Genomic DNA, 18,751 nt, shown 5'->3' on the forward strand with positions numbered 1-18,751 from the left:
TATCCAAATGAGACTGGAGAAATTAGAGACACTGTGACTATTCCTGCAGATGACCATTAAATCTGAAAAGCAGAAGTTGGAAACGACGTTACCTACTGTTTTGTGTCTAGATCCATGCATTCTTCTAGAGAACGTTACTGGATTTGGAAGATTTTGAGAAGGATGGATTGGAGCGGGTTTCTCTGGCTAGTGAGCGAGGAGCGGCAATTGAAAAACCTGGAATGGAATTACAGTGTATAATGGAATGTGATGGGAATGAGAATAATGATAGGCTAATGGAATGGGGAATCTCTTCAGCTCCGCGCCACTCAGATAAGCAATTCCAGGCTTTTAGTTGTTTTTGTTTTCCTTTGGCGGATAAGAATATTCGAATTAACTTGACTATAACTGAAATGTCAATTTCTTCTTTGGAACTTTATTTACTCGGTATCTTGGACTTTAATTTTATGCATCAGATCAGTGTCGTACGAAATATCAATACTTTCGTTTGTTTATTAAGCAGTACTCATCATTACTGTTTGAGCTAGACAGTCGACAGCTACCTTATTTTCCCTCCTTGTATTTCTCCAATAATTTAAGTCGTTTCCGAGTGAGCTGTTTATAGCCAGTATACAGCGCAAGCCTAGTAAAACAGCCATGAACCACATGAGTGCGCGCGGATCGAGCAGCGCTTAGAACCGCACAGCAAGCACTGGAGAATGCTTCATGTGTAGCTCGAACGACAACGAGAGGTCTGTGCGGATACAGTCCACCTACAATCTTACTGAGCTTAACGCTTAACGATGGACCTTTGCGCAGACTGCATTTGGCGTACGGCGAGGTGCACGGTGAAGCGAGCGCGCAGCACGCACTGCTGAGATGATGAGGGAAGCTATGAGAGGTTACGAGGAGAAAGGGTCAATGGTAACCTCGAGATCGAAGAGCACACGTTATGCTGAGAGCTGCCAAATGGATGCTGTTGGAAAATGACGGGTTTTGAGCTCCAGAGCTGTGTGTAGGAATACTGTGGGCTGACTGTGGAGCGTTGAGGACTGTTCCCCAATGGAATGCAGAAAAGACAGCGCAACTGCCGCAGTGAATGAAGTTGGTTTGTTGATCCATTCATTAACGCATGATACTAACAGTATACTTAACCAAAAGAGATAACGAAATGCATCAGAAGAGAGAAAATCTGTAAACAAACTCGTATTTATTTGAACATCCGCGAAGTGCGTCCTCGCGATTTAAGCACAAAAAGGCGCACGCTCACGATTCATGTTATTGTTTTGATTTGCTGAGCAGTTTCCAAGCAGTCCTGATCGGCGCGGGATGGTCGAGACGCTGAGCATCGCCGTCATCGGAGCGCCTGGAGTCGGGAAAACTTCTATCATCCGTCAGTTTATTTACAATGACTTCTCCGACACTTACACCCCCACCCAAACGCGATACGTGTACAGACCCTCGGTCATTCTTAACGGTGTTATGTACGACCTGAAGATTTTGGATGTCCCGCCAATTTCCTCCTTTCCTTCAAGCCCAAGTCAGGTAGGCTACAGTAAAGCGCTCGTGCGTGCATGTAGTTTGTGTGATAATACAACACATGAAAAGTAAAGCACATAAAATGTAGGATAAATACCCTAATGTAGCCTATAAGAGATAATAAAGAAATAGCCTAAGCGAAATAGGCTATTTTACTGTAAAAGTAGGAGGTTACATGGTAATTGTAAACATTTTCACTATTTTACTATAGGCCCTACTACATTTTTTTTTCAACGACTATTGTCTCGTTAAATGTATTCACCTTTTATGCCAAGCTAACTTATTTAAAACGTTTTAATGCGGCATTTTTAATGTTACAATTTGCGTGTCGGCTGTCACTGATGCTCACACGTCAGAAGTTTGTTTCTTTCGGTCTCAAAATCAGTAGGCTACAAATGTGGGAAATGTAAGTTTTAAGGCACAGCGAACATTTTGCATTATTGAATTTATTAGTAGGCTAATATTATTTAATTGTCAAAAATAAGGCACTTCATAACGTTAGTGATTACTGTAAGGTTCAGGAGCCTGTTGTTTTAACGGATGCATGTTAATCCTTAAACCATTGATTTGACCTTGCACATCCAAACTGTCATTATTCAAATTCACACTTTTCCAATCAAAATAGAGCGTCTTTTTGTTCTTGTGAACTTTCATCAGTACAGCTGAACTGAGTCTTTAACAGATTAATAGACCATTAATAGACCGAGATTCCTGAGGAATGATAGTGTATTACTTCAGGAGAGAGGGGCTTTCCTCTAGAAAAAAAAAAAAAAATCTCATTTGGAGTAGTTGCTATGGCGACATGGCTTGAACTGAGCATCTGTAAGCTTGTTTTCTGTATCCTCTCTCTGGCAAATATTTCTTTCTCTCCCCCACCTCTCACTCGCTTCTCTGTATCTCCCCCTCATCTCTCTCTCTCTCTGTCTCACACACACTATTACTCTTCCTCTTATTTTGTCTAACAGTCTTGGCATTTAAAGCACCCCTCCAGTTATTCTTGTGGGAAGCTCCTCAATGTTTTGGAATAATCCAAGACCCCAAAACATCTGTTTTGTTAAGAAAGCGGCATAGCTATGTTGTTAGCAATTTTACTACAACATCTCCAGGTGTTATTGCATCACTTGAGTTTTCTGTCGACCACCACCATATCCTGCCCGTCAACTGCTACATGAAATACTTGCAGTATATTGCGTAGACGTCTACCTCTGTCACAGGTTTAGTTTGTTTAGTTAGTAATTAACTGTCTGTAATATTCACACAAACACAAAAGCATCATTAGCTGTTTCGTGTGTGTTTCACTGGAGCACAAAATGAACTCTCCAGGAAGGTAGATTTTATAACAAGGTAAACATAATCAATTTGCGCTCTCAAGAATTACATTAGATTTAAATGCATTCATTTTGCAGACATTTTGATTCAGACTAATTATAAATCCAAGAAGTGCTACTATGCCAGATCCTTACAAATCCTCACAAATCCAGACAAATAATTTCAGCTCACCTCCTAATACACTCAGAGCATTTGCATGCAAGACAGGGCCAAGCAGGGATCTGCGGTCTCCTCAGAGCAAACGGCTGAAAACCCAGAGGACTGTCTTTGAAGGAATGAGATATAATTCACTTTTGACCTTTTTAAGATTTAAGGCTGACACAAATTCGACAAAATTCTCACAAATTCCCTTTTGGTCTGTCATCATCTGAAAGACTGAGAGGTTTTCAGAATGTAAAATCCTATTTGTTCTGTGAACAAACGGAGCTATTTTCTAAGCTTATTTTCCCTGGCAGTATTTCAGAGTGAATTCCCTGCATCGAGACCACTTCACACAGCTTGAAGACCCTCTCCAGACAGAGACCACTAAGGTCGCCTCAGCAACAAGTGATTGTGTTGATTGTTGTCAACAGAGTGTTATAGAGTTATTATAGAATGGAGATGAGTGGGTTGAATGGAGAAATAAAAGGGTTGCTCGTTATGGTGGTGTCATGACGTCCCCACAGGGAGGTTTTAGTGGTTCTGTCACGTCAGCAAACGGAATGTAAAAATCATGAACTTGCTGTGCTGAGGTACGGAGGGGGCATTGCTTTCAGCGCTCGGAGCGCATTGAGACATTGCAATCTATTTGAGCCAGAGCACGCTGCAGCTAAATGCCATTTAGCTCCCTTTAGTTTAGGGCATGGCAGGCTGGAGCACGTAGAGAGAAGGTGTGTGTGTCTGGATACATCTTTATTAAAATGCTTCTGGCTTCTTTTGACAGGCGCTGGTGTTATATGCAGACGTCTCTGATGAAAACCAAAAGTTCAAAGTCATTGAAATCAAACATGATTTTAAATGGCTGTAGAAATGAAAGTGTAGCAAATTCATAGATACAAAAAGCAGCTGAATTAGCTTAAACCCAAATAATAATAAAAGCTTTTAGACTAAGAAAGGTTCAGTTTCTTTAACCATTAGAAAATCCATAGACATAAAAAGCAAGTTACTTCTAAGTGGTGCAGCGTGATGCTCAATTCTATTACGTTTGAGTTTCCTTTGATCTAGGACCATTTTTGGCTGGTTTGCTTCAGCGGATAGTCCCTGCTGGTAGATACCATTACAACAACATTCTGCAGACAAAAACATGCTTTCCCAATGAGGAAAAAAAAAGGTTCTGACTTTTTTCCCCCCAAAGCAACATAATGTATAAATTACAAAAAAAAAACAATGTATTTATGTTAAATATTAATATATATTAAATATACATTGTTTTACATTAAATTATATTATATTGTATTACAGGGCTGTTGAATGCTTGAATCTGATTGGCTGACAAACATTTTAAGATGTGCAATTTTTTTATGGCTAAAGTAGTTCTGTTATGCGTCATGGCCACATTACCACCATGGGTGTGCATTACATTTACTAATAATTTAACCGCCTGTTGTCAATTATACCTTACTTATTAATTGTATAAATTTATATTAATGGAAATAATGTAATTGTGTCATTTATAATAGTTTAATTTATATTTATTTATTTATTTCTGTTTAGTTATGGTAACAATGGTTACACTGAAAAAATTATTTACAAAGAAATGGCAGTGACATTAAATTAAGCATGAATTTTTGAAGTTGAAAGACTGAAATCTTGTTTTCTTTTTTCTTTTTCTTTTTTTGTTTTTTAATCTTTTTAATTTGACGTTTTCTTGTAAAACATACCCCAATAATCTTTTACAGTGTAAAAAACAATGACAATGAACCCAGACAATATTTCAAATTCTACATTCAACATTGCTTGCTTACACTTTCATATTCCATGCTAAAGCTGCTAAATCCTCACACCCCCCCATAATACATCATGGAATATCTCTTTACTCTGTCCACATTATTCTTCCATGAGAGGCCATTTGTAAATTTAATAGCTTCCGGTGTCATCCGCTTCCGGCTATTTTTAGCTGTACAAAACAGCTTGTTTTGCTGCTTGATATTGCAAACGGATGTGTCTTACCATATTCTTCTAATGTATTGTCTTATGAAAACATTTTTACCGTTTGCTGCACTTTGTAATTCTTCTCGTTATTTCCCTACAGCGGCTAATGAACCGGAAATCTCACACATTCACAGAAAACAGCTTACTTCCGCATTGAAAAATAAGGTGGATATCTCTGTAGTACACTCAAATGCAAAATGCAATAGAATCGCTCAGCTCCCGCTGATATTCGTCGTATAGACAACTGTGAATAATAATCTTTGACTGCTTGGCAACTTTGGTGACTGAATGTCGCAGTTTGTTCACATGATGCCATGGCAGATGGAGCAGATCAAAAGCCAGCATGATTCAGGATTTCCTGTTACTGCCAGCCTCTCTTTCTCGCTCTTGTTCTCTCTCAATTATGACAACAGAGGGCTCAGTGACACGTTCCCCCGCGTCTACAGCAGTTGCTTGATCATGTAATGGTCCTCAGAATGTGATAGAATTCACTTTGCCCAGAGCCATGCACTTCCTCCTGAACTGTTTCTCACCACTAGCTGAGGAGAAAATGTGCTTGTGGCAGATTTTGGTTGTTCTTTTAGCCAGTGAATTTGAGGAATATTAACTTTGAGTTTTGATTTTCTTGCTCTGTGCTCTGACACGACTGACTCTCGGTGGCTGTGTCTCTTCTCATTCAGCTCTGGTTTGTCACTCAATGTCTGCTCAACTCAGCTGCTTTTTCCAATGTCACACTGCTACCTCTCACTTTGGAAATACTCTTTATTGACATTGACTCTTGCATTCTTTTCCTCTTATTCTATGGCTCTCGCTTTTTCTTTCAACTACTCCATTTCTTTCAATCCCCTGAATAAGGGTGATTTGTTATGTGAAGGATCATTTTGTTACCTACAAAATAAACGGATCAATCTATCACTCTTGTCAGTGTTGTCAACTGCAAAAGTGATTATGGTCTAACCAGTGGAGATTCACACAGATTTTCTACATACACAGCTTTAACAGCTTTTTAAACCCTCCTTCAAAACATGTACATAATATTGGAATGAAATATTATTTATATTATGAGAAGTGACCCTTCTCAAGCTTTTGAGACAATATTAAACTCATCTGCCTTTAAAACAAATGCCGTTCAGAACTGGGCTGTCTCAAGGACAGATGTTCTCATAATTTTTCACGCCTGAAAAGTGCTCTAAATCTCTAATTTAGGTTGTCAGCGAGTAGTAAAAAGAAACCAACACAATAAATCTAGCTGTAAACCTTAGCATAAAATTAAGAAATATGATTTAGTAATTATACCATCAATTATCAGGAACTGAGCCAGAAATAAACATGATACATAATGAACAAGCAGTTTAGTTCCCTGGCATGTAATGATTTAACTGAGACATGCAGTTATTCGACTTAGTGCTTTTCTGGATTATTTCCACATCTACATTTGGCACCTCTGCCACCTGACTGTTTTATAGATGAATGAATATTGTGCTGAAAGAATTATTTTGTTTTGCCTTCAGTCATGAATAAACAGGTGGCTTAGAGAGAAAGATTCAGTAGTATTATGTAAAAAAAGTATATGGTGTACTCCTTTATTCAAACATTATTTTTTATATATTTTTAACTTTTAATTAATGTATTTTATGATTGTATATATATATGTGTGTGTGTGTGTGTGTGTGTGATATTGTATTAAACATATTTTTATAAAATGTTTATATAATTTTTTTACATTTCATAAATATATATATATATATACATATATATATATATATATATATATATATATAATATAATTAATATATTTTTCAATTTTAAAATAAAATTGTATATTTGTAATACTGTATATATTTTAAAAATTATATACAAATATATAATTTTATTTTAAAATTGAAAAATATATGAATAAAAATTTTAATACATTTCAGTGTTTAAAATATATTTTTAATCCTATTTAATAGAATTCAAGTTTTTGTTATTGAACATCCTTTAAAAATGTAGAGAATTGAAAATAGACATTTCGAGAAAGAATTATCAAACCGATGGAGCTCTATGTGGTCCTGAATAGATTTCCCTTTCTGCTCCTATTTTAGCCTAACAATAGTGTCTGCCCAAGCTGTCCATTCAGCAGAACATCAAACGTACGCGTGGATCAGATCACATTTATTTGTGAACACGCTTGGCAGCTTTCAGCATCACAGCTACAGCTACTCATTCAGCAATTTCTGGTGGATATCTTCCAAATTTCCAAAGAAATTTCTGCTTAAAGTGGATACCTTCCTTGCCCAGAGGAGAATGTTGAATTATGATGAAAGTGAATCTGAATGTGTCCTCTCTCTAACTCACACTCACAGGGAAGAACAGAACTGAGGCTTGACAAGGAGAGAGAAAGAAGCTTCTATTTTTAGCTTTCACGGGGATGGCAGCGCATCTGAAATATCTAACAGGCACACTGAGGGAGCGTTTATGTAAGAACAGTGCTCAGCAGAAAAGACAGAAAGCTTTGAGGCTCATGTTTAATTGACAGAAATTTGTCTTGCGTTCTAGCACGATATAGTTAATGCTAAAAACCACTGCAGATAATTGCTTCAATCTACCACTGATCACTGAGCTAGAACTCCATTAAATCTTATAGAATGTTGAGTTTGAGCTTAATAAGGTCTGAGAAGCGTCAGATTTCCCAGTGGAGACGGAGGGCAAGGCATCTGCTTTTGATGTGCAGAAAATTGAAAAAGGAAAAGAGCAAAAGAGAGATGGGAAAAAAGGACAAAGACTTCCTATTCAGCAACTAAGGACCCAAACACACAGACTCTATCCTCTTCAATTTTTTGGTTTTATAGATGATCAGTCAAATGTTGGAGAGTGTGGTGAGAATGCAGAAAGCTATATTTTGCCCAAAAATTTGCCTTAGTGTTTTTCTGTCTGTATAATAAAGGTCAGTTTCAAACCCATATACCAGACACCTTCTTTTCTGTTCCAAAGAAGTAAGGTAGTCATACAGGTTTGGAAGGACATCATGATACCATTTCATTTTTGAGTCAACTATCCCTTTAAATGTCCTTCCTCCCTTGTCTGTTACATTATAATGATCTATACAATATCTTAGTGAGTGTATCTGCACACCTGATTGCTTTCATTATTATTACACTAATGTGCGAGTGTGCACGAGTGCAGAATCACAGTAGTCGTCTCTGAGTATGAAATATTAGCAGTGGGCTGCTTTTCTAACATCAGGATGAAGGTAATTATTCCTCTGTCAAGATGAATGTGCAACCACTGTCTTTGCAACAGCTGACATCGATTTTCTTTACAAGCAAGATCAGCTTGTGACAAATGGCTTCAATTTGACTTCCTTCTCTCACTCGATCTCTCTTCTGTCCCCAACACACAAAAATGCAGATCACAATCAATATGGCAATTAAACAAGATCTGGAATTTCACCACATGCAAGCTCTATCCGGTTCAATCACCGATTCTTTAGAGTTTAGTTATTAGGAATGTGCTGTGGTTACTTCTGTGAGGCCGGATTTTCACTTGCAGCTTTTTTGAAGCTTGGGTTAATTTCACACTGTGTTTGGCATTGTAAACTGTATTTAATTTCAGCATGAAATGGAAATCTTCCCATATTATCTGAGTGAAACACCTTCTCGAGGTAAAATTTAGTTAATCAGGAATTGATTGGATTTTTGTTGTTTGCTGCGATCTCATGTGAGTGACAGGTTGCTGAAACGGATTATTGAAATATGAAAATAATGATGTGCATAAATGAAAAATCATTTAAAATACAGATTGCAATATTCAAAATTAAATAAGAATTGCCATTTAGCTTCCATGGTGACTTTCCTATAGTCTCAAAGGCTAACAGCGTTAGCGTCTAGTCACAGCTTGTTTGCTTGCTTGCTTATTTACAGTATATATGTATTGCACGTATGTATGTATTTATAATTTATGTATGTACGTATCTTTCTGTGCTGAATTTTCTGAAATAGATGATACTATAAAAATAGACTGAAAATAAATCTATCAAAATATCCTAACGCTAAAGAATTTGTGTTGAGTCAGTAAACAAAGGAGAATGTAGTCCTAATTCTGATGGTGAATATCTAGTTTGCTTGCTTAAAGGGATATTTCACCCAAAAATGAAAATTTGATGTTTATCTGCTTACCCCCAGGGCATCCAAGATGTAGGTGACTTTGTTTCTTCAGTAGAACACAAACAAAGATTTTTAACTCAAACCATTGCAGTCTGTCAGTCCTATAATGCCAGTCAATGGGCACACAATCTTTGAGAGAGAAAAAAACATGTACACACAAATCCAAATTAAACCTTGCGGCTCGTGACGATACATTGATGTCCTAAGACACAAAACGATCGGTTTGTGCAAGAAACTGAACAGTATTTTTTATCATTTTTTATGATATTTTAGTAGCTGAAGGCTGTATATACATAATACAATTTAATGAGAGAAGAACAAAACAGCTTAAATGAGTGTTTGTTTTGTCCCATATTTAATAAAAAAATCACTCCAAAGCATAATGTCAAAATGTTTTCTGAGACAGAGAGGTCTGCTCAAATCATTAATGCAACTTATGTAATTTATCAAATAATACAATAATATTTAATGTCATGGTATGACATGATATACCACATCTGAGGTTGTAAATGAATAATGGAATTGATATTCAGTTCATTTCATAAAAGCTCTCCTGTGAAAAGCGGAGGGGAGGGGAAGGAGGGAGAGAGGAGATGAGGTCAGTGTGTCACGGTTGAAGAAATTTGCTCGCTGCCTCTTTCAGATGTCCTCCATTCAGCACTGTTGTGTAATTACTGTAGGTAAATCATTACTATTCATGGGCTGTAACCTTATATCCTTCCCCAGTCTATTGAACTAACTAATGATGTACCAGCATACAAATAACAATGGGCACACACACACACACACACACACATATGAGTGCATTTTTTGCACTCAATACCTTGGATGGAGTAGAGAGATGACATTAGGAACACAGAAAATGTGATCTTCTTTACTTGTTTATGTGTTTCCTGTAATTAAATGATATATTCAGTTACGTACAGTGGGTACGGAAAGTATTCAGACCCCCTTAAATTTTTCACTCTTTGTTATATTGCAGCCATTTGCTAAAATCATTTTTTCCTCATTAATGTACACACAGCACCCCATATTGACAGAAAAACACAGAATTGTTGACATTTTTGCAAATTTATTAAAAAATAAAAACTGAAATATCACATGGTCCTAAGTATTCAGACCCTTTGCTGTGACACTCATATATTTAACTCAGGTGCTGTCCATTTCTTCTGATCATCCTTGAGATGGTTCTACACCTTCATTTGAGTCCAGCTGTGTTTGATTATACTGATTGGACTTGATTAGGAAAGCCACACACCTGTCTATATAAGACCTTACAGCTCACAGTGCATGTCAGAACAAATGAGAATCATGAGGTCAAAGGAACTGCCTGAAGAGCTCAGAGACAGAATTGTGGCAAGGCACAGATCTGGCCAAGGTTACAAAAAACTTTCTGCTGCACTTAAGGTTCCTAAGAGCACAGTGGCCTCCATAATCCTTAAATGGAAGACGTTTTAGACGACCAGAACCCTTCCTAGAGCTGGCCGTCCGGCCAAACTGAGCTATCGGGGGAGAAGAGCCTTGGTGAGAGAGGTAAAGAAGAACCCAAAGATCACTGTGGCTGAGCTCCAGAGATGCAGTCGGGAGATGGGAGAAAGTTGTAGAAAGTCAACCATCACTGCAGCCCTCCACCAGTCGGGGCTTTATGGCAGAGTGGCCCAACGGAAGCCTCTCCTCAGTGCAAGACACATGAAAGCCCGCATGGAGTTTGCTAAAAAACACCTGAATAAGATTCTCTGGTCTGATGAGACCAAGATAGAACTTTTTGGCCTTAATTCTAAGCGGTATGTGTGGAGAAAACCAGGCACTGCTCATCACCTGTCCAATACAGTCCCAACAGTGAAGCATGGTGGTGGCAGCATCATGCTGTGGGGGTGTTTTTCAGCTGCAGGGACAGGACGACTGGTTGCAATCGAGGGAAAGATGAAAAATATCCTGGACGAAAACCTTCTCCAGAGTGCTCAGGACCTCAGACTGGGCGAAGGTTTACCTTCCAACAAGACAATGACCCTAAGCACACAGCTAAAATAACGAAGGAGTGGCTTCACAACAACTCTGTGACTGTTCTTGAATGGCCCAGCCAGAGCCCTGACTTAAACCCAATTGAGCATCTCTGGAGAGACCTAAAAATGGCTGTCCACCAACGTTTACCATCCAACCTGACAGAACTGGAGAGGATCTGCAAGGAAGAATGGCGGAGACTGTCACAAATCCAGGTGTGAAAAACTTGTTGCATCTTTCCCAAAAAAACTCATGGCTGTATTAGATCAAAAGGGTGCTTCTACTAAATACTGAGCAAAGGGTCTGAATACTTAGGACCATGTGATATTTCAGTTTTTCTTTTAATAAATCTGCAAAATGTCAACAATTCTGTGTTTTTCTGTCAATATGGGGTGCTGTGTGTACATTAATGAGGAAAAAAAATGAACTTAAATGATTTTAGCAAATGGCTGCAATATAACAAAGAGTGAAAAATTTAAGGGGGTCTGAATACTTTCCGTACCCACTGTATATGGGCCTATGATCATCAGTGAAGAATTTGTGCTTAATAAATTAAAGGTTTAAAAACCTAAATTCTTTTTCTTTCTTTTTTTTTTTTTTGGCCTCCTATTAGAAATTCAGTAACAGTAGTTATATTATATTTTTTTAATCATTTATCCATAATTTTATATAAAGACCTAAATAAAAAAAAAGAAGAAGAAAAAATCACCCCAAAAATATGCTGAAATTTTTAGGCAATGTAAAAAAAACTGAAAGTTTTAGTGTTTGCAACAAATAAATTGTTTCTCAAAGTTGTAGTGTGGTCTTTTTCTGATCATTTAAATATGTTAAGTACATGTCGGCTGCACTTGTTTTATCACAATCATGGTTTCTTGAACTTTAAATGTTTTCGTAGCGCCTCATAACCAAAACTACAACCAAAATGCAACATTATGAAATGTTTTTATATTTGATTTTAAGTTATTTTCATAAATGAATTGTACATTGGCTTTGTCAAGCAAATCTGTTTGATTAAGAGTTTTTGTCTGTCTGTTTGTTTCTATCAGGAGTGGCTGGATGTGCGGTGTCGAGGGGTCCGCAGCGCAAATGCCTACATTCTGGTCTATGACATCTGCTGTGTGGAGAGCTTTGAGTATGTCAAGATGATCCGACAGCAAATTGTGGATAACAGGTATGACAGAGCTCATTCAGAACCTGAAATGACCCACTTCAAAGAATAATAGAGAATCATTATCATGATAGATCCAATACAACACAAATTTTTGACATTTCTTTTATTATTGTTAGAATGGGACTAACTGTGGTCGTTGAAACCGTTTTTCCACCCAGGATGAGGCATATCAGCACTGATTAAAGAAACTGTGTCAGCTGCACTGACAAACTACTGATTGGTTTTGATGTTTTTAATAACAGTTGGCCCTTGTTTCCTCAGCTGATGCTGAGATAATGAGGTGACATTTGAGAATATGGATGAGTGACAGTTACAGAGCATAGACACTGTCACCATTTACTACAGCTGACAAGAATATAATAGATGCCATTGAGAAAATCCTTTTACATATGCAGCTCTTGTGCACCATAAATTGCGTGCAGCATCATGTATTTGTATAAAGGTCTTATGTGAACCGAATGAATGACAGAAAATTATCTGCAGTCTCCACCTTTAGCCCTTTTCCCTGCCCACAATATCACACTTCTGTTTTACAAATGCTGCTCACATTTTCACTGCTTTGAGGACACCTTTGTCTTAGTGCAAAAGTCCTTTAGGTAGTAAGATTTTAATGATCACTGTATTCAGTTGAATATATAGAGACTGCATGGAGATGTTTGATATGGCAGAATGTTGAATGTAGACTGAAAACACATGCAGAGGGGGTGATAAAAGAAGCAGCTGTGGTAGAAGAAAATTTGACAAATGTTCTTTGACTAAACATGGACTTGAATGGTTTACGAGATAGTGAGAGGGTAGACGGGGGGAAGCCACACTGAGAAAGAGCACAGATAAACTATATGAAAGGGGGATAAATCAGTGTAAAACATGACACAAGCACCCAGACACAGGAATGAGGGATTGTTGTAGGCTTATTAAACACAATGGCATTGGTCTCTTTGACAGATTATTCACCTCTTTTATGCTGAAATTACTTGCACATTCTTTTCTTTCTCTCTGTCTCTATGCGTATATTGAACACACATATATAATAGCATAAATCCTCGATATCTGACAGATTTAAAATGAGTAGAATCAGAATAATGGCCGTAGTATGCTTTTTAATATTAAAATGAATAATATGGAATACCATTGGGTCCTCAATTAAATTTAACGTGTTAAAATAAAGGTTTTAAATATTTATGATATGTAATTTGTGTATGCAGGGAGCCCTTGATAATTTGCTATTATGTGAAGATAGTCAGTAATATATTAACTGGCTAGACATTTATTTAATAGCTACATATTCAACCATGCTATGTTACTCTTGACATTCTCTGAGCAAATAAATGAAACTTCGCATTTTAATTTGAGCTCTTTGTGCAATTTCATGAATTGGCAATTAAATTTATTGCACTTTTTTCAGATTAGCAAAATGCACACACACACACTTGCCATTGAAGCAGAAGCTTGAAATGCTTTCATTATTCACTGTGTGTGTGTGTGTGACCTTCAGTCAAGCGCTGAGAAAGGACACACATCATGCATTCTCCAGCACACGTTATGAGTTCAGTGCCATTTTTTAAAGCGTGTCAAGGAGCTGAGGGGCTTTTCATGTTTGTGTGTGGCTTTGCTTGTTTGCTGAAGATATTATCATGCAAACATGAACAAATATTATGTCCAGCATAAATGCCACCTAAGAAACGGATCGATTCTCATGGGGTCGCTTTGTTTTACTTGCTAATTCCCTCTTAAACCTCTTTTTTATTGCACTTCTCCCCTGCCATCTCACCTACCTTCCCTCTCTCATCTCTTTCTGTGTCTTTCCATAAGAGTGGGCAGCAGTAGTGAGGTGCCCATCCTGGTGGTGGGCAGTAAGCGGGACCTTCAGCGGCATCGGTTCACCCAGCGCAGGGCCGTGTCTGTACTGGTGAAGAAAACCTGGAAGTGCGGCTATGTTGAGTGCTCTGCTAAGTATAATTGGCATGTGCTTCTGCTCTTCAAAGAGCTCCTGGGAATAGCCGTGGCACGAGGACTGCGTCCGAACCACACCTCTATCCGTCTCCAAGGAGCATTGCAGAGGAATCGCTGTAATGTCATGTGACAGATATGTAGCCTTTTTTGAATTTATGCTTATTTAGGACCAGTTTGTTTTATCAGAGTCTTAATTATCTGGTCTTATTTAACTGGTCCTAAGTCAGTATTGAACGTCAACTTTGCTGTACCACAAGGATGGAGCTTTGGGGACAAACTGTTAATCAAAATGGCTGGAATATTACCACCTAGGGGCCTCTGTAACTGATGCATTCATCTGATGGATTACCTTAGGTACTACTGATTTCACTTTTCTCCAGTGTATTCTAACAAACAGGAAAAATGGAAGCAGATAAGGATTTTTTTTTCATCTTACCAAAGTCTGTCTGGGTCGGAGTAAGATATTGCATCTGACTCAAACAGAGTATAATTTGTTTCCCCTTCTTGCTTAGATTTAAATTCAGATGCTGTGGGTGCAAGTGTGACAGTTTTTAACTGTTGCTTGGAAACCGCTATTATGATGGATGTACTTATCTTTTAGAAATAATGATGAGTGAACGTTGGAATTATCTGTAGTGCTTGTCAAATTTGACCTATAATATGAGCTGATCTTTCCCTATGTTATAGTATCAATTCAAAACAAAACAACAATGGAGACACAGTTTACCTGTGCTTTCTCAGAAGCACTGACTTTAAAATAATCCCTGTCCTGTTACTCATTGGCCAGTTTCCTTTTTGCAAAACTGCTTCAGGACATTAATATTGAAGGAGCTGCAGCCTTCAAATCCTGCCCCAACATTTCACTTCATAAACCTTATTAACCATATGCTGCGGCTCACAGACAGAAACCTCACCATTCTCCAATTCCATTTGTAGTAATTCATTGGGCCACCTTACGCAGACCCTGCAAAAGTGTAAATAATATTCCTACAATGTGGTTGGAACAGCTTTTTTAATGGCAAAATGGTTTTGTCCATAATGGCTAGGGGGTCGCACACTGGGAAAGAAGCGCCACGCCGTGTCTTTATAATTTGAACATATAGTTTTCTATGAGTGTACACACACCGCACACAGGCGCCAATCACCTATGACTGAGGCTGTGTATACTTGAAGACTGTGTATTGTGCATTTTTTACCAAATGTTTGTCTTTCTGTGAGTTTAATAAAGTTCAATAAAGTGGTGATTAGGTTAAAGGGTTAGTTCACCCAAAAATGAAAAATAGCCTGTGTTTTATTCACCCTTGAGGCTTCCTAAGTGTATATGACTTTCGTCTTTCAGACGAATCCAATCTGAGTTGGATTGTCCTGGCTATTCCAAGCGTTATCATTGCAGTCATTGCAGATATCGGAAGTGAGAGATAAGTGTTTATTACGTTTGAAATATGGATATTTTTCTTTAAAAAACGCATGGATTCGCTACAGGAGGCCTTTATTCACCCCCCACCGGAGCTATGTGAGGCACGTTTTATTATGGATGCACACGCTTTATTTGACGTCTTGTGGACTGTTCAACAGAAACACCCACCCACTGCAATGATAACAACTGGAATAGTCAGGACAAATGTTTATATAACTCCGATTGGCTTCGCCTGAAAGAATATACACCTAGAATGCCTCGAGGGTGAGTAAAACACAGGCTAATTTTCATTTTTGGGTGAACTAACCCTTTCAGTATTTACCAGTGAGTCGTCCCAGACGCAATGCAGCACTGCACTTCTATTCTGCTGTGCAACTGCCTTAAGAAACATAGGAAATTTGTCCTTAAAATAGGCACCAGCATTCATACTGATGAGCCGTCTTTCCATATAGTGCACCTCTCTAATTCACCGTTTTGTCCCATGGTGGATGAAAAAGGCCAAGAGATACCTAGAGATCCTTAGCTGTTATCTTGGACTTGATTAAATCATGAAGACTTATTTCCTTTCAAATGTCTTAGCACATTTGCCAAGATAGGTATATCCCAGCATGCATACTATATATAACTGCATTGCAATTTTCTCACCATATGCCCTGCCAAATCAAGTAAAATGGCAAACATCCTACCTCCTAAATATAGATCACTGAAGAAATGAGGCACAAAAATAATGTCTTCCTCTGGCAGGATAGTGAGGTGTTGTGCAGAGTGTACAATCACTGGCACTCTAGAAGCTGTGAGAAGTGATAATAAAGCCAACAGGTCCTCTGGGGCTTCTCTAAACCTGAAGATTTCTGCTGAACCAGGATGCAGAGGAGGCTTACATTCTTTACTGCAGTGGACTGCAGTCTGTATGGTAGTGGATGACAGCGCAATCCACATTCTCTCTGGAGTATTTCTGAATGCGGAATACATTAAAGTTAAAGTGCTTTAATGTCTGCAGTGAGATTCTGGTTGATCTGGGGCTACTATTTTTTCTCTGCTAGCATAGAGAACAGGTAGACGTTTGGCTCTAGCTACAAAATTAACTAATAGAGAGCATCCCGTAGATGTATTGATAGTCAACACGATTGATTGGCTGGCTGTGTGGAAGTCTTGATTCACAGCTAGAGCTGTCGCACTGCTACACCTATTCTGTCACCTACGCTAGTCTGAGGTAATAAAATGTGGAGCATTGGCACACAGGTGGAAATTCATTAGACTGAGAAAATTGATGGTCCTAGACACCGCGCACCCACCCCGAATGCTTTCCCATGGCAGAAAAAGGTCATAAGACATAATATTCTCAGTGTGCAAAGGAGAAAAATCAACCTCCTTTCACACAAATGCAACTCTGACAGCCATCTATGCACTTGTACACATCTTACATGACTCAAAAGAGCTAAGACCTTCTGTCAGCAGATGGAAACATATATAAGTTAGCAACTTGGGTCATCCTTCAGACTTTTTTTTATCATAAAGAATCTGTTTTCTGTTTAATGGAGCTGCATGCTTTAATTGGCAAAACCAAAATCAATCAGGGGTAAATTGCACTGATGTACCTACATGAGTGAGTACAAGCAGATCTTTGGAACAGTACTTGAGCTTTGTTTTTGTCTTTTTTGTATAATGTTAGTGCAAAATAAGCTTAGCATGTAGTTTAAATGTAAATGATGGAGAAAAAGTCAGGCTAGTGTTATAAAACAGCAAAGAGGAGCTCATACATTTGCATGCCACACAGTGTTGTGCTATGGTTGTGGACTGAGGACTAGACAATGTAGCAGATGTCATGTTCTTGTGGAATATGTCCTGTGCTAGTAATGTTAAAGGCTTTAGACTGAACATTCACACTTGCTGAATATGGATTGTCTTGGTAGGACTGTCTGTTATTTATTTTATTATTTTAGATTTTAAAGGGCTACTTGCTTTTTTTGTAAAATGGAAACAACTGTTTGTTTGCTTTTATGTAGTTATAATGTTTCATCAATGAAAAAAACGAATAAACCCTTTCAAACGATGCCTGGGCTATTCTTCTCTTTTGTTGAATATTTCATATATCACTTGTGTCTGACATCCCAAACCAAATTTCAAACGCTGTGGCGCCATCAATTGGTGAACGATCACAAAACATAACATGACTGCAGTCTCCATGTCCTTATTCTGTGAAAAACCTGATCACAAAGTTATCACAATACTTTAATAAAAAAATAAGAAAAGCTATTCGTTGCAAATTAATGCACTGGAGAACAGAAAAATATGACAGGATTTAGCCTAAAGAAGACCGTTTTTTCTTCACTAAAAAAAGATCTATTAATAAAAATGCAATGGTGTGAACTACAAAATAACAATTAGCCTACCAAACAGGTTTGAACAAATTGTGAAATATTTTACGCGCTTACTAAGAATAAATATGGCCGGGTACAGGTCAGGGATTGGCAATGTATTCTGTTTACACTAAGTGAAAATAGCAGTATTTTTTAATGATATGCTATTTACACTAAGTGCAAATAGCTATAGATTCTATTTACACTGTTAAAATAGCACGATTTTCTGCTAATTAAATACTAGGCTACTTATTGCAAATAGTGGCAATTATCTGTACCTCTACAATATAAAACAGTAGGCTACGCAATAATAACGTATTGAGTGTAAATTATAGTTTTAATTAAAATTATTAAATGGACGCCACCTTATTGGGACAATAAAGCCCTCCCTACACCTACCCCTACCCGATACTTTATTTTCAACTTTTTGATTATTTACTTCATTTTTATTGAAAATAAATGCCTTTCCGATGCGATATGAGATTTGAAAAGGGAGAAAAAAAAGTTCATCAAAAGGCATGTTCGAACGCGGACTTCTGCGTCGACGTGCAGTACACATGCAGACCGCAGTGTCCACGGGCATGTTGCTTGTGAACCCGCAGTACCACGGCAAAAGCCGAAGAAGAAGCGGCTCTTCGGAGAAGCATAGCCGTGACGGCGGCAAATAAATATCAAATCATTAAATCATTATTTAAAACTACAAAAAGAAGACAACAACGGAACATGA

The 18,751-nt window shown here is 37.9% G+C and overlaps 1 protein-coding gene across 1 annotated transcript; it reads left to right on the top strand.

Annotated features, from left to right (window-relative positions):
• The first annotated feature begins 395 nt into the window (after positions 1 to 395).
• On the top strand, positions 396 to 17,718 carry rasl10a (RAS-like, family 10, member A). The gene is made up of 3 exons (XM_058774482.1): positions 396 to 1,524; positions 12,170 to 12,294; positions 14,107 to 17,718. The coding sequence occupies exons 1-3, from the start codon at positions 1,309 to 1,311 to the stop codon at positions 14,375 to 14,377; spliced, it is 612 nt and encodes a 203-aa protein (XP_058630465.1). The 5' UTR covers positions 396 to 1,308; the 3' UTR covers positions 14,378 to 17,718.
• Positions 17,719 to 18,751: the final 1,033 nt, after the last annotated feature.

Source organism: Onychostoma macrolepis, chromosome 05 (assembly GCF_012432095.1).
Source record: "Onychostoma macrolepis isolate SWU-2019 chromosome 05, ASM1243209v1, whole genome shotgun sequence".
NCBI lineage: Eukaryota > Metazoa > Chordata > Actinopteri > Cypriniformes > Cyprinidae > Onychostoma > Onychostoma macrolepis.